This window comes from Tilletiaria anomala, assembly GCF_000711695.1.
Source record: "Tilletiaria anomala UBC 951 chromosome Unknown K437scaffold_29, whole genome shotgun sequence".
NCBI lineage: Eukaryota > Fungi > Basidiomycota > Exobasidiomycetes > Georgefischeriales > Tilletiariaceae > Tilletiaria > Tilletiaria anomala.
This window is the reverse complement of record NW_013546993.1, coordinates 53305-74735: the sequence shown is the minus strand read 5'-3', so window position 1 is coordinate 74735 and position 21431 is coordinate 53305. Positions and strand designations below refer to the sequence as shown.

Sequence of the window (21431 nt, the reverse complement as noted above, 5' to 3'; positions counted from 1 at the left end):
GCATCTTTCATTGTATTCGAGAAAACACGAGCGAATTCTGTTGGCTCTCGATGTGCTCGATAAACGCTTGAGACATCAGCGGACGCGCTGGATAGTTGAGATCATCTTTGAAGCTTGAGGTTCACGATGTGCACATCAGGCGGCCCACCATCATTTTGCAGTGATTTGCCATAGCAACCCAGGGAAATCGGACCGAAACCCTGCGGTTCGGAGAGTCTCTAGCTTTCTCATCACCACTTTCACAGATCCTGCGCCTCACCTGCTTTGATCAGCATTCCACATTTCCAACCCTTGGACTACAGCTGCAACTTAATCATGGTGGTACTCTTGTGCACACTTGGTACTTATATGACCAAAGTAGGAGCCGTCTATGTTGGTTTGTGCACCTACAAGCAGCCAGTACAATCTTTGTGCGCGTATTCACCCGCTCCAGAAGGATGACAATGGAGGAGAAACAACGATGGGAGAAAGCAGGGCTACTCGACCAAGAGCAACCATCCATCCGCTCCAAAACCTCGGCCTTGGTCAAAGGTTTGCTCGTGTTTCTGGTTGCCGGCGGGCTCTTTGCAATATGGAACGGTGACTATTTCTCGAGCCTCTTCAACATGCAACAAAAGCTCGCAACCTCTTTCAGCTCGACCCGTCCGGAGTCGCACAACTCTGGTTCATGGGAACCTTGCCAAAACCAACCAGGCTTCATGTGTGGAGCCATTTCGGTGCCAAAAGATTACTTCAATGCATCGGCTGGTCGTGCATTTATCGCCGTTGCCAAGCTTCCTGCTAGTGCTACCGAGAGGCTTGGGTCCATTTTCTTGAATCCAGGTGGCCCCGGTGGCTCGGGAATGGGTGAGTTCTCTGCAGCCGCGTTTTCTCTATTCACGTGCTCACTGCTCGTAACAAGACCTGCAGAATTTGTCTATGGTTTCGGTCCGCTGTTGGACAGGCTCTTCGAAGGCAAATACGACTTGATCGGATTTGACCCGCGTGGTATCGGAAAGACACGCCCTATCGTCAACTGTTTCGGCGATGCACAGCAATTCGAAGTGTTCAAAAAAGCGACATTGCTGGAAAATGGAAACTCCCTGCCACCAAATCCTTGGTCCAAGTCGGGCCAAGACGATCTCTTAAGACAAATCAAAGAGCTGACTGCGTTGCAGCAAGCAGAATACACTCGGTGCAAAATGGTGATGGGCGATGAATTGCTCTACATGAACACCGCAACAGTTGTCCGAGACATTGATTACATGGGCAAGGTACTCGACGGTCCGCAAGGAAAGATGTGAGTGAGCATACGAAGCGAGAGAAAATTATTTCCTTATGCCCCTCCTCTGCTTGCCACGGTTAGCAACTATATTGGAGGGTCATATGGGACGATCCTTGGTGCATACCTGGTCAACATGCTGCCAACTCATCGACTTGGTAAAGTCGTTATCGATGGCGTTGCCAGCGCACCATCATGGGCCAACGACCAAAGTCATACCTGGCTGTCAAATTGGATGGTCGACACAGACAAAGCGTTTAATTGGTTCACGAACGACTGTTCTCGCGTCGGGCCTCTTGCCTGCCGTTTGGCAAAGTACAAGGGAGAAGCGCCTAGCGCCATTGCACACCGTTTGGATGCCTTTTTGGACAAGCTTTACTATGAGCCAGTAGCGGTTCCGGATGCGATTCGTCCAGGTGTTCTCACTTCAGCCATGGCGCGGACAGTGCTATATTTTTCAACGAACGCACCTCACTCTTGGCAGCGCATTGCTCACGCCTTCGCAGATGCAATGGAAGGCAATGGTGTCAAGCTGTACTCCATTCTTCATGGTCCGTTCTCGCCACGCAGCGACCTCGTGCAGACGGACATGTCCCGAGCTGCGGTTGTATGTGGCGATCAGCCCCCGGGAAAGCCCCCAGCGGCCGAGGACTTACTGGATGGCTTGCTGCGCAATCTCAAACAGACGAGTCGACGCTTTGCGGCGAATGTCTTCCCAATCGAGCCTGACGGTGGCTGTCAATTCCACCCTGCAATCGGACGTACGCCTGAGCGCTTTACTGGCCCTTGGAACAACACGCTCGACTTTCCGATGCTCATTGTGTCTAACACGGCAGATCCCATCACCCCTCGTGCTTCTGGAGAAGAGATCCACAAATTGATGGGCAATTCAAGCCGTATCTTACTGCAAGACTCCCCCGGCCATTGCTCCTTTTCTAGCGCGTCGCCCTGCACTCTTAGCCACTATGCTGCCTACTTTGTCAATGGCACTCTCCCAAAGAACCACGAGCTTTGCACGATTGCTGACAACTTCTGGCCAACCCAAAATGATGAAGTGCCAATCTACGTACTCTCTGAGCGCGAACAAAAGTACGACAACTTGTCGCAAGAAATGACCAAAGTGTTCTCGAAAATGCTTGAAGATCAATTGCCGGGTAAGCTAGAGACCATCAAGCCGTTGCGGTAAGCGAAGCTCGAACGCATGACGCTCTGAGAATCCTGATATGTATGCTACAATGAAACAGACGATTCGGCAACTTATTATGAGTCACATACAAGGCGAGACATGGAAGAGAACCTAAGGTCCCGGAGAGGAGGGTGCTTCAGTGCGCAGGTGCGCTCCCGGAGGCGTTGTTGACAGCGCAACGTGGCATACTGGGCAGAAGGCTTGCTTGCCCAACCACGAGACGAGACAAACTGGATGTAGCTCGTGACCACAGTCGAGCCTACAAGCTCCTTTGTTGCGTGTCCTTTGCTCTTCTTTGCGCACTTCGTTGGAAACATTTGCAAGACTTGCATTTGGACACAACACTTGCTCAAAGCAGATGGGGCAAGTCTGCGGGTATTGGTCGTCTGGGAGTTGTTGTGAGGCCCGTTGACCAGCCCAGCGGTGATTGACGAAATCGAGGCATTCGATCGAGCTACGTGCGGTCGTCCAAGTTATCGTGCACTCCGCGAGCTCGCTTCGCAGGGCGAGGAGCGCCAGAAGCGGCGGCAGTGAGGTGGGCGACAAGCTTGGCAGCGAGATCTATCAAGTGATGTCTCAATCAGCCTCGATACTTGGGTGTGCAGCATGCACTTTCTTTGTATCCTCACTCACGATTACAATGACATATTGGATCGCCGCAAACAGATGGTTGGCAAGTGCTGATACAGCCTCCACTAGCCAACCTGTCTCCACCATGACGTGTAGACCTCTCCTATTGGGTGCTTTGCCTGGCCTCTGCGGGTCTGCCTGATATGGCGATTGGAAATGCAATGAATTTCCCAGTGCTACAGACCACTGCTGCTGGGGTTGTAATGCAAGCTCTGGTCCATTAATCGTCAGCGGGGCCCCAGCAGTGGTGCCCTCAGCTGCAGCCTGCGTGCCCGACACAGGTTGAAGGATAAGGTCAGGCGCAGGGGTGTGGGGGAAACCCCCGTGCTGCACACCTGCAGTAGGCCGCTCATCCATATGATGGCTGGGCGAGCCTGCAAGTTCTGGCGCGACTAAAACTTGGCCAGCGAGAAAGTCAGACACCGAACGAGGTATGCCTAGTGCCTCTGCAAGGGAGGGCGCGTGCGAGGGGGATGGGAGGCGCACGTGCGATGGGATGACAAAGTCGAGCTTTTCCCACAAGGCTTGCAGACCGAGCACGGTTGAGACGCACTGAAGTCCAGAGCAATCAACGCGTTAGCAAAGAGCTCAGACGGACCATTCTCGAAGCTGTAATGATGATGAGACGCCTCACCTCGACGAAGACGATAGCTCTCAAATTTAGCAGAGGGGTCTCAAACTTTGTCGGCGTGACGCAGAATGACTCCAGAATGTCACGAAAGGCCAAGGCTGAAAAGAAGCAAGCTATTGAGCTTAAGCCAACGACGCAGCTAACCACATTGAGAATCAGGACACGTTTCGGCACCGTCTCCGATTGCAACGATACCTGCAAGGTAAGCATGTCACATTGAGCTCTTGCTCTCTCACACAAAAAGTAGACATCTGCTCCAACTCACCGCTTCGACATGGTCTTCAGTGATCATGCCCAGCAGCCTAACCGCCCACAACAAATGCAACTGAAGTATTGGAGGTAACACGTACGGGTGAAGCCACGCATCAAGGGACAAGTCAGGCGGGCGAATGAAGGACCCGGGAGTTAACGCCTTTGTTGGGGTTGGGCTGGACGTTTCCCGAATTTGCGATGCTCTTTGAAGTGAAGTCCAGCCCAGCAATGCGATCAGGACGATCAGGATGAATTTCGGTCGGTATACCTGCTGCCAGAAGTGATCCAGCGTTGTTCGTTTGACCTTCCACATCCCATGCGCAGTTCCATTATTTCTGCTGGAACTAGCCGAAGGTGGGTGCTGCCATGTATGAAAGCCCCCTTTACCTTCGAATAGGGATTAAGAGGGATGGGAGTCTGACTTTGAGCTGGGCTCCGGGCTGCAAGTCGTATGTGAAGTCAGAGGGCGTAATGTAATGTTTGCATCCAAGTGATGGTCGGTTCCCCCTTGACTCTCACGCACACTATTTTGTAGAATTATGTGGTTACCAAGATGAGGGATGCTGATTACCAAATTACCAGCGTGATACCTCGTAATCCAGGTAGCCTCGTTATCGAGCCGTGGAAATACTATCAAACGGCATGCAAGTTATTAGACTTAAATGCACAATGCAGGGTATCCGGTACTGAATAATGATCTACGAGATGTCTGCTCGTTCCAACAGCTTCTGTGATCGCTTCTCCGCCCGCAGACGCACCGCGTTTCTCAAGCTTTCAGCGTAGCACTGGTACTTGACCAGCTCTTGCAACAAATGATTGCTCTTCCGTTCCCAGTTTGCCAGCGCTTTGCCATAGTTGGCGCCTCGTGGCGAGTACAGTTGCAGCATTGGCTGGCGCAGCTCGTTGTGTGCTGTCAGCTCGGATTCAATGTGAGCAACGTGCTTGACGACGCGCTCCAATTGCTCATCCTCTTTCAAGTTGCTTGGGACTGAAGGTAGCTGAGGGTTCTTCCAATCATTGATGTAGATTCGTTCATTCGCATGTATACCTCCCGAGCCAGTACCGGCAAGCGAGGGGGACCGTACGCTGGCACTCGAGTTGAAGATGCTACCAGCACCCGTCCTGGCTGTCAGAGATCCAAAGGCGCTTGATTCTTGCCACGGCATGTAAATGCTGCCACCCCCTTTTGATTTACCAGAACGACCGCTTCGAACACTGCGGTTGTCCGTTGATGTTTTGTCTTTGTCCGACGAGTTGTATATCGAAGCACCCAGGTTGTTCGCGTCAGGTCCCGAAAGGATCGAGCGATTGTCCAACTGTTCTTCTTCGTCTGACTGGGCGTTGGATGGCAGCACCTTGTTCCAGCCGTACTCCATGTTTGAAACGCCTCCCGCAAGGGGCTCCTTGCTCTGTCTCGCAGCCCAGTAGTTGCAGGTGCTGACCCATTCATGCACCAATTCTTCGTGGCCAGCCTGAAAGAAGTAGACTGCCCCACCTGGCAAGGTCAAAGCAAAGACGTGCGGCCGATTGCGATTATATCCAGGTGGAGGCAAGACATTCGCCAATGTATGCGCCAGGTTAATGGTTCCAAGGGAGGTTGCGTTGGTCAGCCAGTTTCCTCCACCGACAGCTGTACCAGCCTTGGGCCCGCTACCCCGCACGGACGAAGTATCACCAAAGCGGAACATGCTTAGCATGCCCTTTTGCACGACCACGAACGTCTCCAGCCAATTTTTGTCCTTGGCTCGCTTTTGCGACGCTTCCCAGTAGTGCTTACGCGGCAGGACACCTTCCTTAGCCCATGGAGGACCGAAGAGGGCCAGCTCTTCGTCAGTCAAGTCGTCATGCTCCAAGCCCGCGAGTACGTGGGTGTACTCGTCCTGAGATTCTTTAATGATAGTCTGGGTAAGCGTGCTGGCAAAGCCTAGAGCTGCATTTGGCTGTTGGCCATTGGTACCGCTCGAGTTGGCAAACGAAGTAGTGGAACCGAAGGCCCAGCTGTCGACACCGAGTGAAGCGCCTGTATTGGTGCTAGAACCGGGACTAATCGTTCCCTCGCTGTTGAAAGTCGAACTGCTGGCTCCGAGTAATCCTTGAATGCCACGAATGCTGCCTCTCTTCAGCATGGAGATGCGGTCCGAGCCTGGAGAGGCCATGCCGCGTGCTCGACGTCCCACAGCAGGAGGTGATAGGGTGCCTTTCCCGGCATCGATTTCCGGGAGACGAATCTGATCGCTCTTCACGGCAGCATAAATGTCCTGAATAGCGAAGGACATATGTGATCAGAATCATCGAATGAAGACCGGGGCAGCAAAGTCTCAGACCCACTTTCAGCAAAGACTCCATCTCAACCTCCCAAGCTTTGCTATGCCCACGAGTTGAGTCCAAAGAGCCATTTGTGACGCTCCGAGCCCGATTGGCGGACGGAGGCGCGCCAAGGGTATTGCCCGAAGCTTTGCGAGAAGGCTGAGACATCAGATTCGGCGATGACTGGTTTGTCATAGAGTAGCTTGAGCTCTCGTGACCGAGAGACAACATGGAGCCTCCGGAAGGGGACAAGGTCGCCGAGTTGCCGCGCAATGTCGGTTTTCGTCCGAGCGATAGTGTGGCGCTTGACTCTCCAATATTCTCGCTAAAGGTGCTCTGCGAGTCATCGGCGCCTCCGAGGCTGCCGACATCAGCTCCGTGAGTGGGATCGACAGCCGACATGGTGTTCCTGATGAACTGTCCGCGCGTCATGCGATCTGTGATGTCAGCGACGTGCAGATCTGTATTGAGCAAAAGGAGTGAAAAAACAATGCTGTGTACAGTGTCTGCACTGCCATAGATGGATCCAGGGTTGCAGGTCCAGAAACGTTGACTAAACGCCTCGAGAATACGGTCCACCTGTTGCGTTTCTGCTTTGAGATAAAGCCTGTCACAGAGTCGCCTGAATGCCACATCCACCCGCAAGCCCTCGTAAGTGAAGTTTTGGAAGTAAGCTGTGCGAGCCAGCTTATTGATCACCCCCCTGCAGAACAGCATTTCCATCAGCACCTGACAGAATGCTTTCTCAATGATGAGCCTGTCTACTTACGGGCCACCGAGCCATTCTGCGATCTTGTCTTTCGGCATGAACTCCTTATCCTCCTTCCACGCTCTGCCCGCCATGTCCTGAGCTCGCTGTAGCATTCGTTCTGAAGCAGCGACCTCATCTGTAGAATTTAGATAGCGTCAGAGACCATGGGGATACCTGGGAGAGTAAGGAACAGAACTCACCTCTTGTTACATCTGACAGACCAGGGCTGGGCTGTCGCTGAATGCTGGGCATATCGCCAGGCACAGGCAGCGGCTTGTGCATCGTTGCCGAGTGGATGGAAGGAGCGTCGTTGCCTTCGGTCGTTGCAACACTATCGCGTCGCGGAATCACACGAATCGACTGCTCCGGCGCGTAAGAGTGCACGTCGCTGCTTGCGGGGGATGCAGTGTGCTTGCGCGATGGCGCATCTGATGATGCGTGGCCCCTCGTCGCCGCAACTGAGTCCGAGACGACGCGACCTCCAGAAGCAGACGCAGGATGAATGTTGCGCAATGAATTGCGAGGAGCGTCAGGACCAGCAGAGGCCGACCTGAACATGGTACTTTTGGGCTCTTCGTGCTTGACAGCCGTGCCCAAAATGCCGAGACCTGCGGCAGCTGCCTCTGAGTCTGATGTTGATGCGAGGGACCGAGAGCGTTTCGCGTTCCTCGAAGCAGAACCCGGGCGGCGAACGGCCAGGGGCGTCGCTTCCTCAACTCGCACACCTGGCATAGGTGTGCTCGGACTCTCCTCATCTCCTTCAGCAGTGCGTGGCTCCGCAGCGGCGACAGCAGCAGACTGCTCCCATTTCGCCCCGTCCATGAAACTTCCAGATTTGCTCCTCCTCTTCTCGAGCGCGTCAATCTCTGGCAGCTGTGGACTAGGACTCCACTGTGCGCGAGGACTCAGGTCTATCTTCTTTTCCAGATCCTGGGCCGATCCGCGGAGAGTATTCTCCATCTCTGACTCCCAAGCTTTCAGCGCAGTTCGCAGCTCCTGCCCAGTTCCGTCTGAACCTCCTGCTGCAGTCGACGTCTTTCGTCGTGGATCCCAGCTTCCAGGGGAGCCGGATACGGCAGCGCTGCTGGTCGCATCGGACACGACCGATGAGCTTGGCTGCGATGGCCTGCTCGCCAGAAGTGCTGGTGATGATCGCCTTGCTGCATCGGAAGCCGAAGTATTGCTGGAAGCAGATGCGAATGCCAACGCCGACGCCGACGCTGGTGCAGAAGATGCAGGAACCGATGCGCGGGGCGGCCGTCCTGGGGCAGGTCCGAGCGCTTGATGAGCCTGCGATGGGAGGCTGATGGCACTCGGGCGCCGAGCTTCAGGTGGCGCTGCGGGCGGAGGTGGGGCCGGTGCCAGGCCTTTATCCCTCCTGGAAGTCTTGCCGGTGGGAGAAGGAGCTGCAGTTGCACTCGAGCTGGATGACGTCCGCCCAGGGGTTGCAGCATTGGTTTCTCTCGCGTACTTGCTCGGAATGGAGGGGACAGGCACATTAGTTGCGCCCTCAAATTCCTCTGCTGCATAACCAGCTTCGAAAGCGCTGGTTTGGCCGTTGAAAGATCTGCGGCTCGGAGTGGGCGGATCCAACAGGTCGGTCCCTGATGCATTGGATATGCTCATAAGGGTAGCAGGCTCCTGGCCTTTGGCGCGCGCAGAAGGCCGGAGGGAGCGAAGGAAGCCACTGGTTTTCTTCATTCGGCCTTTGAACAGACCACCACCTGCGCCCTTCTCGTCCAGTTTTGGACTACCCATATCGATTTCGTCTGCGAGAGACAGGCTCCCGCTTGTGCTAGTCGAGATGGCAAGCTTGTTTATGCCTATTCCAGGCGTCGAAGAATTGTCTTGTGACCAGGAATTCGTGGCAGTGCTGCCGCCTTCGTTTAGCGCAATCGACGCATCAGGCGCAATGTAATTGCGCCCAGTAGTACCTGCGCTCCATGCAAGTGGGAGATTGCTGCTCGATCTCGCGGCTCCCGGCACACGCACGTTCAGGCTGCCAGAGCCGGCGGCGCCACCTGCCGAGCTGCTGCTACTGATGCTGTGGGGAATGATGCCTTCTCTAGAACTAGAGCCGGCAGTCTTTCTCCTGGGGCGTAGCACAGGCGGAGTGTTAAGATCTTTCAGCGGTACCTTGGGCGACTGCGATGCCAGCCCTTGCTGTTCGATCAGATCGCTTGGTGGATTTGTCGAGTACTCGCTGGTACCGGGAGAGAGCTCGAAACTCGTGGCCGTGCCCGGATCCTCAAGCATTGCAGATCTTCCATTTACACCGGTACTTGTTCCGCTACTCGCGCTAGCAGCGACTGCGTCTCGCAAAACTGCGTCTCCCAGGATCCCGCGCGCCATCTCCCCGCTCATTCTTCCCTGCGCCACCGCTTCAAGAGCCTTCTTGTGCACGAGCGTCTTGAGGTCCGGACTAGATGCCGTGCCGACCGCGCGCGCATAGCGATTTGGATCGAGGCTGTCCCTATTGCTGACCGCCGTCGCGCCCGAGCGATGATCGCGTTCGCGGGCGTGTGTGCCGCCTGAAGAGGAGCCGGATGAAGAGGAATGTTCAAAAAAGGAAGATGCACTGAGGTTGTTCAGCATCCTGGGTGTTCGCCCCAAATCCGAAGCGTCCAACGCATCCGTCAGAGGGTCATCTTCATCTGGAGGAGTCACATATCGATAGGAAGAAGAGTATGGTGCATCTGACGTGGTGCCCTGCTTGTTTGATAGCTTGGACGCAGCCTTGGAGGAGGATGCGGCGTATGGCATCATGTCATACCCAGTGCTATTTTCGCCTCTGCAAGGGGCTATCGCCGTCGCTTGCATTTTGGACTGAAGATCTTGCGCCGAAGCAGCAGCCGTGGTACTCGAAGGTCCAGGCGTGGTGGCAGAGTCGCTGCTTCTGCGGAGCGTGCTCACCGCTTCGGAATTCCTACTAAAGCTGCTTCTCATTTGAGGGACAGCTTGAACACTCTCCAGGCTCTCACCGTCCGCTGAACTGAGACAGTTTCCCTCGGGAAGCCAGACTGCGCTGCTGAATGGCGAGACGGCTTCTGAGCTGCCTGACGAGAAGTCGCCGGGAGCTGAAGTGAACGTCGCCGACGTACTTCCCGTACCAGGTCTGCTCCTGCTTGGAATTGGCAAGCGCTTGAACGCTCCACCACCAGAGCTGGCGGCTGCACCGATTCCTACAGCACCCGTCCCCGCTCCGGCACTGCCTGCTCCACTACCAACTGGTTCCGAGACGTCGCCGAGAAAACCACTACCTTCAAAAAAGAGACCAGGTAGGACGCTTTTGGCCGTCGAGAAGCGGTCGAAGATACCGTCTAAACTGTCACTTGCGCTACTGCTGTCCAATGCAGGGAGCTCAACACTCTCTTTGGACAAAGTGCCTATTGTACCTGTGCCTGCTGTGACGAAGCGCTGGTGTCCGAGCACGTGCAAATCACCTTCTCCGTCAATGCTCGTGTCTTCCGTTTCTGTCTCGGCGTCCAGCTCTAATATGCTGCCGAACTGCGTACGTGTGCCTCCAGATGCAGGAGGACTGCTGGATGCTTGGCCACCGCCCTGGACGTTCCCAGTTCTCGGTGTCACTGCGGTGCTCGCGTTTAGGGGCGGACTGGCGTAGACAATGTTCCTGCCGGCGGAGCTTGCCGAAGGCGAAGGCTGGATGAGCGAGTGAAAGTCGTCTGCGCTGCTGTACAGAGACGTGTGCGCTGCACCGGCAATGGTGTGATGGAGAGTCGTGGGAGTATACGTAACGAGGGCTGCGAGATGATCTGGCCGGCGACGTGGTGAAGAGCGTGTTGCTGCTGCTGATTTTGCTGCTGATGGAGATCTACGGGTAGGCGACGGCGGGGACAGTGACGGTAATTGGGACATGTCAGCCTTCGTGTGCTAGCCTAGAACCTGTCAGCCCCTGGTCAACGCCCTGGGATCAACGAAGCGCTGCCTCAACGCAAGGTGCACGCAAGCTCGCTAGCCAGATTGTGCTTGTCCTTGCCAAGGAAGCCTCGTAGCAAGCACAGGTGAGCATTGTCATCTGAGGAATGACAGCCCAGCACAAGTCAAACCAGAGTTCTGGTTCCGAGGGGGTGGCCGGCAGAACGCGCGCGAGGCGTGGCGCGGACTAACGCCGCGCTCAGCGCCGAGTCACGGGATTCGGGAACCATGGTCCCCAAAAGACGCGGAATGGGTCACAGTCTATACATAGAGTGTAGCGAATGTGTTAGAAGCCCCGGGATTTCTCTTAGTTCACCCAGATTTTGACAGACTTTGGACATCCATTATTGACTCTAATTCTATTCTCGCTCTAACTCCAAGAGGGGATTCCCTGGAAGACCGAGTTCCGGCGCAAACGATCGGCCTTTGAGCCTCTTATTCGGTGCATTCACAGGACAACTGAGTGGTTCTAATGAACCTCACACTGACTCAGTTCTCCACGCCAACTTCGCGACATGATGACAAAGTGCGTTGCTGGACGGGGTAGGTACATCGAATAACAAGGTAAGACGGTATGGACCTCATTGCCGTCCTCAACTCCTGGTCCTGGTCTTAGTCCTGGTCTTACAGCTATAGATGTCTAGCTTGAAATAGGAAGGTACTGCTTCGCCTTCACGAGTGTTCCAGTTGGCTTTTCCACCGTCAAATTCAAGCAAGAGAGGGCTAGATTTCTCGAAGCGGTAGTAGCATCTCCTCACCAACGTTATTTGACGAGCTGACCTCCTACCTCGCAGCACCACCGTGCAAGCTGACCCTGCTATGGCGATTCGCTTACTGTTTCTCTGCCAAAGTCTCTGCCTACCTGCCGCCCGACGTTCAAGAAATGATTTATTTCCGTCTTCCCTGCTCGAAGATTACACACTAACTCCATGGAGGGGTGACGAGGAGAGTGCGAAGTTGAAATTAGATGAGCTCTTTGAGCTGCTGAATCATTCGATAGTATACCCATCGCGCCTCAGTGCATCGCTACCGTGAATTAAAGCGCTTTTATTTCATCCACAATGAAAATACGCATATCTGACTGGTTCGCTTGCATTTTCACCGTACAGATATGAAAAGTTCCCACGGTGACTCCTCCATTACAATCTGGGCTTGACCCAAGGACCATGGAAAAGCACGCGCTCCTACAAGTCCTTTATGTGAGAAGCCCTACCAAACCCCTCGAAGGCTGCCTACTGAGCATCATACGCTACGGGCCACGACCCACCATGAACGCGTATACACATCAACAAAGACACGGAAATAATAGCGGAAAGTGCCAATTCTCTTCCATTGCCCCGGATCAGAACCTCACGGCCCTGTTGGCAGAGCAGAACCGCCCCATCAACTTCAGCGAAAGGTCGTAGGATTCTGGTCTTTTTCTTACGCTAGCATAAGGGACGAACCGTTGTTCATGCCTGCCGTCGTCAAACATTTGCTCCTTAGGCTACGTGATCAATCAACAACACTCGGGCAAGGGTATCGTGACAGCTGCATTGCGCGCCAATATGCTCGCTGTTGAAGCCATTTTGCGCCTTCCCTCCCCGTCTGTCAGCTCGGTTCCCTTCCGCAGTACCGTCCGGCACTGCAGCCGCCGAGTCTCGCTCATCGCCTCCGACTGCTACTCTTCCCCTCATGCGCCTGGCACCCTTGCCTCCCTCCCCGCTTCACACCACAGGTGATGACAATCAACATCCCTTCGTCTAAGGACATGCGCAAGTGCGGATTCAAGCCTGCCGCGGAGGGGGAAGACGGGAACGGAACAGCCTATGGATTCAAGACGGCAGGAAAGAGAGCGGCATCCTGCAAGGATCTGAGATCGGCAAGCCGAGCAGGGGTTACGAAAGGAAGACGAGATCCATTGTAGCAGAAAAATGATGTCGATTTGCACTATAAGAGTATCTTAGCGATACCCTTGCATATTGTACTTTTATAGAATGGACCGGCACAGCGGGCAGGTAGATCCGCCGGAAGTGCTGACCCACTTGTACAAGCACTGGCCATGGAACTTGTTCTTGCACGTTTTGCACGGCTTGTTTGGCAGCGACTGGTCCGTCGGGCTGATGATCGAGTAACAGATGGCGCCTATATTTGGTCCACATGAGACATCTCTACTTCAGTTTCACGTCACTGCAAAAGCATAATTGGTCCCGCTCACATTCGGCACCTTCGTATCCGGCGAATTTAGCCTCGGCGTTCTTCTTGAAGAGCATGAGCGCGTCGAACACTAGTCCATTGCGGCTCGTAATGAGCTGCTGCACAGCCAAAATCCATGCTCTCCACTGCGCTTCGCTGACACCAACGCGCTTGATGTCTTTGATCTCCACTCCATGCAGCGGAAAATCAGGTGGAATCTTGATACCAATTTCCATTGGATGCTCGTCGATAGTGTATGTGGCGACGACTTCGTTCGTAGAGAGCACTTTCACGGCCATGTTTTCGCCTTGCAGGCGCGCAAGCGCGTCAACTTGTGTCAGATGCCCAAGTTCGCGCGTCGCGATCAACGGCGAGCAATGGCGCATGGTGAAACGCTCCACTTGACCCGAGAGCTGGCGGTCACGCAAATCATACCACCAGTTGCGTACGAGCGTCGGGATGCGGACCAGCGCACGGAAGTACACATGAGCAGCTAGCACTTGCAGCGCTCTCGGGTTCTCAACGTCAAGGTCTATCCCATGTCAGGAGGCAAGACGAGGATCAGCCTGCGTTGCAGCACGCAAGCGTTGCGTATGACTCACAATTCAGGAAAATTTCATCGATGGTCCACAGGCTGGTATCTAGCGCGGGCGCAAGACTCGACTCTCCAAAAAGAGCAAAAACAGCTGGCAGGAGATTGCCTGTGACAAGGTTCCAACGCTGAAGGTCCTCCACGTATCGCGCCGACAGCTGCATTGATGCACCTTCAAAGTGTTCAAATATGACAAGCCAGCTGAGCAAGTATCCATAGATTCGGTATGTCGCCAAGTTTCCTGCGGCCAAAAGGTCGACCAGGCAATTGCTGGATATGGTCGTCATAATGTCGACAGGGAGGCGGTATTGACTGTTGGGCACTTCAGTCTCCTTCCCGAGCGCAAGCTCGACAACAAGGTCGGCCACAGTACTATGCGCCTTCGCTTGCAGCCTGCGATAGGCAGCTCCTTGCACTGGCTGTGACTTGGAGAGCAAAAGTTTTGCGAGTGCGTGTGAACTGGCTTCATCTTGGAAGCGGGCTTGTGGGAGATCTGCGCACAGGTCAAGGAGCAGCTCGATACACGCGTCACGCCCGATGGATCGCCCAAAGGGAACGTCCGCAATAGACAAAAAGAGCCGATGAATGATCTCCAGCGGCTCGTTCATGTGCTCCTCCCACACCTCTCGCACAGTCGCATTTCGGCTCGCTATGTTGCGTAATGCAACCAGGAGCTGCAGGGAGTGGAAAAGGCATGGAAGAGTCTCTTTCTCCGACAGTGACGAGACTTCAAGATTCGACTCGACAAGTTCCAAGAACAAATCAAAGTGCGAGCCGGCGATGTCCTGTACGATGGGCAAAAGATTTGTGGCAAGCTCCGCCAATCGTGTATTGATCTCCTCCGGAATCTCTTCATCGCTAGCCAGCCACTTTTGCACGTTCTGAAGGACAAAAATTGCCCGTTGCTGAGGGATGAATGCCGTCACGGAGTCTGAGGATGGCGCGAGTGCCGAGATGTGACGTAGCAGAGCCAGTCCTTCAGTCCCAGCCTTGGACGGCGGAGTGCCAGTAAGACGTGCCGCAGCCTCATTACAAGCACGATTGTAAGCTTGCGAGGCCTCCACCTCTGACTTGACGGCGATCACGATCGCTCTCGCTATATCAGGCCGCTCTGCTTGCTGGCTTTGGCCATATTTGAGCCACCCGTCCAATGAAATGCCATCCGTGCTACTGAAGCGCAGGGCTCCACTGAGCAGTCGATGGAAAGACCTGGCGCTGATGGATTCCAGGGGTCCATCTTCCAGACCTTGCAAGTCTAATAAGCACGCTGCGATTGGGTCTAGACTGTTGGCCGCCGGCTTTCCATCCAAGGCTCTGACAACTGCAGTGTGCCATGCCGGCCCTTTGTGCTGCAGGGCCGAGGAGAGAGTCTTCGTAAGGAAGCCGGATGTATCTCCCAAAATTGACGTAAGTACCTGCGTGCTACAATCGTCCCCAAAAAGCCGCGGATGACTTTTTGGGGCGCCAAGCACATCCTCTGCAGCGATAGCGAGAATGATGAGGTGCTTCAGGGCCCATGGATGTTGAGGCAAGAAAAATGGCTCATCCCTTGACGCTTGCAGAAGCGCAAGCACAGCGCGGGTGTAAGGGTAGAAGCCTTGATTGTCGGATGCAGCGGGAATGTCGTTGGCGGCGCCAGAATGTGTCGCATGCGGATAAAGCGGATCCAAAATTGATAGTTCGCATTCTGACGAGACTTGAACACTTTCTTGCATGATGATGTCGTAAGTAAATGATGCTGGAAGAAGGCTGGAGAGGCGTTGTGATCCAAGGTGGACTACTGCTGCTTTCATTGTGTTCAAGGGCACCATGGTGTCAAGTAAATGCCCTTGCAAGCCTCCAATGACGAGCTGCTGTGCTTGTGCGTCATCCTTTAGCAGTGCCCACAAGCTGCAAGCACTATCCACCGCTGGACTTTCAGGCCCTTTGGTATCTGCGCAAAGGAACGCCAGACTAAAGACGACCGGAATAAACCCTGACAGAGCCTCCGAGTTGCTGAGAGAATATATGCGCTCCTCTGGCTTGTCTTGGACGTATGCACGAATAATTTCCAGATATAACGATAGCGATTGGCTTGCTTCGGGTCCTCCTCCACTGTTTCGTATCGCACATGAGACGACATCGCGGCCGTCATGTTCGATCTTCGTCAGAAGGAGACCAAGCATCTCCTCGCTGGTAGAGCGTTCAATGAATGGAGCTGGATTGCACATGAGTTGCTCGAGTGCCACTGCGATGCTGGACGTTGGCGAAATTGGAGACGAGAAAATTCGTGACATAAACGATAAAGCCACAGTGTCAATGGTGTGAACAGAGTTGGCCAAGCCACAAGACACTAGTTCTCGCGCCGGAGCGAACAGCTCTACCAAGACATCAGCTTGCTGCTGCTGGGACGGTAACTTCGTGACCGCTGAGATGACTTCAGTCCAAACTCGTTGTCGCTGCCCCGCATCGGAGCATAGCGGCAAGTAGACAGCCAAGTACCGGGCCAATGCATTTGCTGGAATGGTGCCTGCGAGTACTCCAGAGGGCAGTGAGATTGTGCTTACTGCTGCGAGTGCATTTGACACTTTTTCCGAGCGTAAGAGGTCGGCGGGTAGCTTCTTCAAAATGCTCGTCAAAAGCTCGACAGCGATCGTGCATGCGTCTAGGTCGTCCGAATTGTTGTCTAGAACAGCCTGGCAGTTGGAGGTCAAGTGTTGAATCATGGAAGTGATATATGGCTTCCCAGTCTCAGTCGATGCAACAGCAGCAAAAGTTGTGGTAGCACGTCGGAGCGCTCGCAGTGTCAACTGAACATCAGGTGCATCGGCATGCATGACTTGTTCCATTGATGAAGCGATGACCTGCGCGAACTGTTCAAGGAGGGCCCCATTTCGTGCATTTGCCAGCGCGACTAGCGCCTTGCCCATGTCGCTACCTAGGCGGTCGTCTCCAATCGCCCGGACGCGAGCATCTAGTAGTCTGCTCCTTTTATCATCTGACGAGGGTAGAGCACCGTGCAACACCAGCTCCAGCCAAGCCTGACCAAGTTGCGAGCGTACGAGCTCCATGGCAAGCTGTGACCCTTGCTTGTTCCTTTCACAGACCCTCTTTGCGAAAAACACGACCGTTTCGCAGAACGCAGAGAAGAATGCGCGGGCACCAGGGGGGTTGCTATCGAGGGAGCGAGATCCGACTGCCGTATAAAAGCTGGAAAAAAGATGGCGCAAATTTTCCGCTGCTGACTCCCCTTGAATGTGTGCGTCAGGCAAGGTTGAAGTAAGCACGACGACTGCTGGAAACCCCATTGCGGGTGACTGGCCGCATGCAGAGCGGAGCCAATCCAAGAAGCCGTTGTAAACGGAGGAAGAGCGCAGATTGTCTGTGTTGGTCTGTCTGCCGTGCCCTTCAGAGCTGTCCTCCTCGCTATCTGCGTCTTCGTCGTCGTCCTTTACGGCTGTGTCACTGACTGTAGGAGATGAGTGCCTCTCCCACAAGTCCCGGTGAGCGATGAGAAGCGGAGCAACAGCCTCCAGCATGGCCTTGTGAACCATAACATCACGCTCCTGCCATGCGCAGCCAAGGATTCTGGCCCCTCGACCTTCGGAGTGTAGCAGGTCGGTAAGCAGACGGTTGCGATGCTTGGTCAACGCTGCAATCAAAGTCCATGCACGAGCGCGGATTACTGGAGAGTTGGCAGCCAAGTATTCGGCCGTCAAGGAAAATGTCTCCCACTGTCGCTCAACCTGAGGCGGCTGAAAACAAGACCATAGCTGTTCTGACATGAGCAGGTATTCCATCTCCTCGGACAGTTCCGCTCCGTCTCTCTCGTCCTCTGATGGAGGCTCCTCTGTTCTTTTTGAACCTCCAAAGGTTTTGACACTGGAGATGGCCCATTCAAGAAACCCGAGCGCACCAGCAGTGAGTCTTGCTTGAGTCGTCACTACTGTCTCCTCCACATTCTCGTCCCTATTCTTTGCATCCCTGAGCTCCGTTCTACCGCTAGTTTGATCCGCCTCGCTTGTGCTGACGCCACTGGTTTGTGTCAATGCTGGATCACTGTGAGTTTGGAGAATGTTTATTGGTGACGTGATCGCCTGTGAGATGTGTGAGATGAGTGCTGACTCTTTCTCAGTCATGTTGATTCCAACTGTGCTGACTGATGAACCGAGCGCAGAAGAGGAGCTGAAATTTAGCCAGTAGGTGCAATCAAGCCATGATTCTTTGGCTACTCGTGCAACCTGAGAATCTGTGTCCCATGCCAGAAGTGCCCATGGGCCAAGCAACGTCTCGACAAAGTGCGGGGACTCGAGGATCTCTGCCCGGGTCAAGCTCGATGTCGTGAGCAAGCGATGAATTTGAGCCGTTAATAGCCTCAGCCTTCTTGTTGGGGAGGCTGCCAAGCGTGGAAAAAGGTGCGTCTAAATTCAGCCCAAGGCACATTTGTGTCAGCAACGGTGCGCGGGACGAAGTGTGAACTCGGGCCCACCCAGCATGGAAGCGCGAGGATCAGCGCGGATTCTTTCTCTGCAGCTTCTGCAGAGTCCCCAACTTCGGAGAGTGAAATGGTGTCTTGAGACCAAGCAAACAGTCCCTCAAGTGCGCGTTGTCGTGTGATAACATCCTTCTTGCCCGCTTTCCTGAGGAGCACGACCAGGTCGCCAGGCAGCTGGCTGGCCAGACCCAGAGTGTCTAAAGGATCCGGCAAACCTTGTGGCGGCTTAGGAGGAGGAATATAGACTTTCTTCTTTAGCTCCTTTTTCTTGGACTTGTCCTTCTTTTGTCCTCGTTGAGGCGGCTGGCCTGCGACAACTGCATCGCCTGACTTCTTCGCCACCTTCACCGCCTGCTTCTTGCGCGTTGCGGACGATGCCGAAGACTTTCCCTTTGCTCCTTTCCCCATCCTGGATATTTTACTGCGTAGTATACGCAGTCAGGTTTCTCTTGGTGATTACAGTGTCAGACCTTGAGACCTGGACGCTGGACACCATGCACCATCGAGGGAAAAGAAGCAACACAAGCTCGAAGTCATGATCACGAGTCGATCCCTCTCTATGACGCACCTGAGGCGTTAATGTTTCTAAGCAACTTCGCATTACGTAATCTGCATGATTTCTTTTTTTGCAGCCTGCCGCCCTTATGCTCACACAACCACTGAGGTGATTCACGAATCGCGGCTGGCCATCAAATGGGCATGCTGTGAGAAGGCCAGTGAAGGGAAGAGAAGGAGCGGTGAAGGCAGATTATTGGACTGCAGCTTAAGTTGTCGAAAAAGAACCAAGGAGAAAGAGCCAGGATGGCTGGCCCGAATCTCGAGCTCTTCAAGTTTGGATTGTGAGCTCTTTCAGAGGTCGTATGCGCCTCGGCGGACTCACTGACGGCTCAACTCTTTCCGGCAATTGCAGGTATCTTTTCTTCCCTCTTGCGGTCATGGTTCACTATGGTGATCCTGAATGGTATCACAAGAACGTCCTTCCGGTCCGTTGCGAAGCTCGGACGCGCCATTGGTAAGCGACCGGTTACTAACTCGTGCTGTCCCACCTTCAGATCCGTGATACCTTTTGGCCAAAAGAGAAGAATCTATACGTACGTGTTCATCGTGCAGGGAAGAAATTGAGATTTTCCGCATTCGCCTGACCAGGCTCTCGACCCTTTAAACGATCGCAGAAGCCTCCTCGAAATGAGAAAGACTTGAAATCAGAGCTGGCAGAACTGCGGCGGCAGCGTTTAGAAGGCAAGGCTGCGAAAAGCGGTTTGACGTCATCGACATCTTCAGCCCAAGCAGAAGAAGCCGGACTACCATTTGGCACTTTAACAGAGGCTTTGGCAGCATTGCCCTTGGATCATGAACTCCCGAACGGCCAGCGACTGCCAACTCGACGTCTCATCGCCCCAGCCTCCATCAAAGCATCGTTTTCGAATCCTGAGGCACTAAAGATGCGGCTGGTTTGATAAACGCAGGTACAATTTGCCACCACTTAAGCATCCATCTGTATCATATTGCACCAGTGTATTTGTATGCGAGCATGCGAGGGCCTTCGTTTTTGGCTTTGCTTCTATCCGTGCGAAAGACGTTGGCGCCCACATTCACGTCGCCTATTCAGCGAGCAAGCCGCGTTCTTGCACAAAGCAATGCAAATGCGTTCGCATGAAAGTCAGAGTGACTCGTGGACAACCACCATGTAAGTCACTGTCTATGCAGACCTTGGTGATGTGGTATGGTGCGTTGATTACTTCTCTACAGGAACAGCCTAAAGGGATAGCTGGGATTTTTGGTGCGGAAGATGGCAAAGAGCAAGCTGAACGTGCCCAAAAAGACCACTGACCATACATAAACGCCGGCACGCTGTCTTACGGGATCCCGCTGATTCGGCACAAAAATGATAAGTGCTATCATTGAGAAGGCTAACAATGCATCTGCGTAATGCAGGGATTCGTTGCAAGACCTGATCAGCAAGGGAATTGATTGTCCCACAGGGTCGGCTGAGCACTTACAAATGGAGGAAACAATGTGCGTCTCGGCCACGAATTGATTTTGGAAGCCACCAGCAAAGTACTCGATTCTGCCACCGCTTCCGATACCGTTATACGGCGCTCCGCGAATGTGGTTCCACATGTATCCGGAGCACATGACGATAACTGTGCCAAGGGTGACCAACTCCCAGACGAGCTTGGTGCCCGATATGAGGCCGCCCATTTTGGGGGCGACAAAAACGACGAGCGCACCCGCAGAGCAGATACCCGTTGCAAAAGTGAGAAATGTCCACCATGCAAAAGGCTTCACATACTCTATCGGGAAGTCTTGATCCTTTGTAAGCCAGGCTGCAAGATCTTCAGCTTCAAATCCAGCGCGGTTGAAGTCGTAGGTAATTGGAGAGGGATCGCTTGAAGCCCGTGGCCCTGTGGTGGGCGGGAAATAGAGCAGTGCAGGGGCATGTTGCAAGCTCATCTGCAAAGGTAGCAAACGTACAGACACCTCAACATCTCCAAAATCGAAGCGATCCGAGGCGAACGTACGTACCTGTTTGAAGATTTCTTTCCCTTTCGTGAAGTCAAGTGTTGCGAAGAAATGGCTGTTGTCACGCTTCTTTGCCCATCCCCGCGCGAGGGCCTCGTACTCTGGTTGGAACTTCTGGCACGGTTCGCAGCCAAACTGTGAGGCCAAAGCCGTCATCAGCGTCGTTACCGAGTAATTCCTCGGCGCCATGGTGATTTCATTGTACAGGGCCGCATCAAGATTGAGGTGCCCGCCCGATTTTGAGGCTAGCGAGGCAAATTTGGCTTGTCGGCCTTGTGCAGCATTGGCCTTGGTGTTGACTTGCGTCGCCAGGACGAGTAGCAGAGCAAAGCAGAGTGCCATGGAGGCCCGGCAGATGTTTCGCGCCACTATCATCGTGTCACGGCCTGAATTCCCTTCTCTGTGCAGCGTCACTGGCTAACTTGACGCAAGAAGAGGTGGTAGAGTTTATGTATAGCTAATTAGAAGCTGAATGGAAGAATAACATCCTCTTGAGTCGACGAATCTACAGTAACTGCTGACGGCTCAAGGTTCGAGAGGCAGGGCAGACAAAGTTGCAAGGCGGCAACCTCTCTGGGCGTGGCTCGTGCGACAGTGCTTGCGGGACTCCCTTTCCTCTCGCTCAGGCCTCTCAACTTCGGAGAACCAGGCGTCATGGAGAGCTCAATCTCTTCGGTTCTTCTCCCAACCATCGCCGCTTCTCAACTCGTTTT

General features: G+C 54.0%; 6 protein-coding genes across 6 annotated transcripts; 2 read left to right on the top strand and 4 right to left on the bottom strand.

Moving 5' to 3' along the window:
* Positions 1 to 162: 162 nt before the first annotated feature.
* On the top strand, positions 163 to 2528 carry K437DRAFT_255815 (alpha/beta-hydrolase). Its single transcript, XM_013388422.1, has 3 exons — positions 163 to 846; positions 910 to 1279; positions 1346 to 2528. The coding sequence occupies exons 1-3, from the start codon at positions 444 to 446 to the stop codon at positions 2445 to 2447; spliced, it is 1875 nt and encodes a 624-aa protein (XP_013243876.1). The 5' UTR covers positions 163 to 443; the 3' UTR covers positions 2448 to 2528.
* Positions 2436 to 4414, bottom strand: K437DRAFT_273641 (uncharacterized protein). The gene is made up of 4 exons (XM_013388421.1): positions 3974 to 4414; positions 3712 to 3903; positions 3081 to 3629; positions 2436 to 3008 (listed from the first exon to the last, which is right to left on the bottom strand). Exons 1-4 carry the CDS (start codon positions 4271 to 4273, stop codon positions 2559 to 2561), a joined length of 1491 nt encoding a protein of 496 aa, XP_013243875.1. The 5' UTR covers positions 4274 to 4414; the 3' UTR covers positions 2436 to 2558.
* A 244-nt stretch (positions 4415 to 4658) lies between these two features.
* K437DRAFT_267827 (uncharacterized protein) lies at positions 4659 to 10894 on the bottom strand (the record flags this gene model as incomplete). The annotated part of the gene is made up of 4 exons (XM_013388420.1): positions 4659 to 6218; positions 6289 to 6970; positions 7037 to 7154; positions 7219 to 10894. 4 exons carry the CDS (start codon positions 10892 to 10894, stop codon positions 4659 to 4661), a joined length of 6036 nt encoding a protein of 2011 aa, XP_013243874.1.
* Positions 10895 to 12641: 1747 nt separating this feature from the next.
* Positions 12642 to 18879, bottom strand: K437DRAFT_93361 (uncharacterized protein). Its single transcript, XM_013388419.1, has 5 exons — positions 18764 to 18879; positions 18190 to 18680; positions 13732 to 18121; positions 13152 to 13661; positions 12642 to 13078 (listed from the first exon to the last, which is right to left on the bottom strand). Exons 2-5 carry the CDS (start codon positions 18601 to 18603, stop codon positions 12924 to 12926), a joined length of 5469 nt encoding a protein of 1822 aa, XP_013243873.1. The 5' UTR covers positions 18604 to 18680; positions 18764 to 18879; the 3' UTR covers positions 12642 to 12923.
* Positions 18880 to 18996: 117 nt separating this feature from the next.
* K437DRAFT_206503 (uncharacterized protein) lies at positions 18997 to 19448 on the top strand (the record flags this gene model as incomplete). Its single annotated transcript, XM_013388418.1, has 4 exons — positions 18997 to 19034; positions 19106 to 19178; positions 19248 to 19286; positions 19368 to 19448. Coding segments are annotated over 4 exons (231 nt in total), but the record flags the coding sequence as incomplete, so codon positions are not given.
* Positions 19449 to 19903: 455 nt separating this feature from the next.
* On the bottom strand, positions 19904 to 21199 carry K437DRAFT_255808 (uncharacterized protein). Its single transcript, XM_013388417.1, has 3 exons — positions 20722 to 21199; positions 20196 to 20649; positions 19904 to 20117 (listed from the first exon to the last, which is right to left on the bottom strand). The coding sequence occupies exons 1-3, from the start codon at positions 21091 to 21093 to the stop codon at positions 19939 to 19941; spliced, it is 1005 nt and encodes a 334-aa protein (XP_013243871.1). The 5' UTR covers positions 21094 to 21199; the 3' UTR covers positions 19904 to 19938.
* Positions 21200 to 21431: the final 232 nt, after the last annotated feature.

Coding starts and splice junctions, on each gene's coding strand:
- K437DRAFT_273641 (XM_013388421.1), bottom strand. CDS start 4,273: ATGTGGAAGGTCAAACGAACAACGCTGGATCACTTCTGGCAGCAGGTA. Junction 3,904..3,973: donor CTGAAGACCATGTCGAAGCG/GTGAGTTGGAGC, acceptor CTTACCTTGCAG/GTATCGTTGCAATCGGAGAC. Junction 3,009..3,080: donor TCCAATATGTCATTGTAATC/GTGAGTGAGGAT, acceptor ATCACTTGATAG/ATCTCGCTGCCAAGCTTGTC.
- K437DRAFT_255808 (XM_013388417.1), bottom strand. CDS start 21,093: ATGATAGTGGCGCGAAACATCTGCCGGGCCTCCATGGCACTCTGCTTT. Junction 20,650..20,721: donor GGAAAGAAATCTTCAAACAG/GTACGTACGTTC, acceptor CTACCTTTGCAG/ATGAGCTTGCAACATGCCCC. Junction 20,118..20,195: donor GCACATTGTTTCCTCCATTT/GTAAGTGCTCAG, acceptor TGCATTACGCAG/ATGCATTGTTAGCCTTCTCA.
- K437DRAFT_93361 (XM_013388419.1), bottom strand. CDS start 18,603: ATGGGGAAAGGAGCAAAGGGAAAGTCTTCGGCATCGTCCGCAACGCGC. Junction 18,122..18,189: donor TCCTCGCGCTTCCATGCTGG/GTGGGCCCGAGT, acceptor GGCTGAATTTAG/ACGCACCTTTTTCCACGCTT. Junction 13,662..13,731: donor CGATGAAATTTTCCTGAATT/GTGAGTCATACG, acceptor GACATGGGATAG/ACCTTGACGTTGAGAACCCG.
- K437DRAFT_255815 (XM_013388422.1), top strand. CDS start 444: ATGGAGGAGAAACAACGATGGGAGAAAGCAGGGCTACTCGACCAAGAG. Junction 847..909: donor CCCCGGTGGCTCGGGAATGG/GTGAGTTCTCTG, acceptor CAAGACCTGCAG/AATTTGTCTATGGTTTCGGT. Junction 1,280..1,345: donor GACGGTCCGCAAGGAAAGAT/GTGAGTGAGCAT, acceptor TGCCACGGTTAG/CAACTATATTGGAGGGTCAT.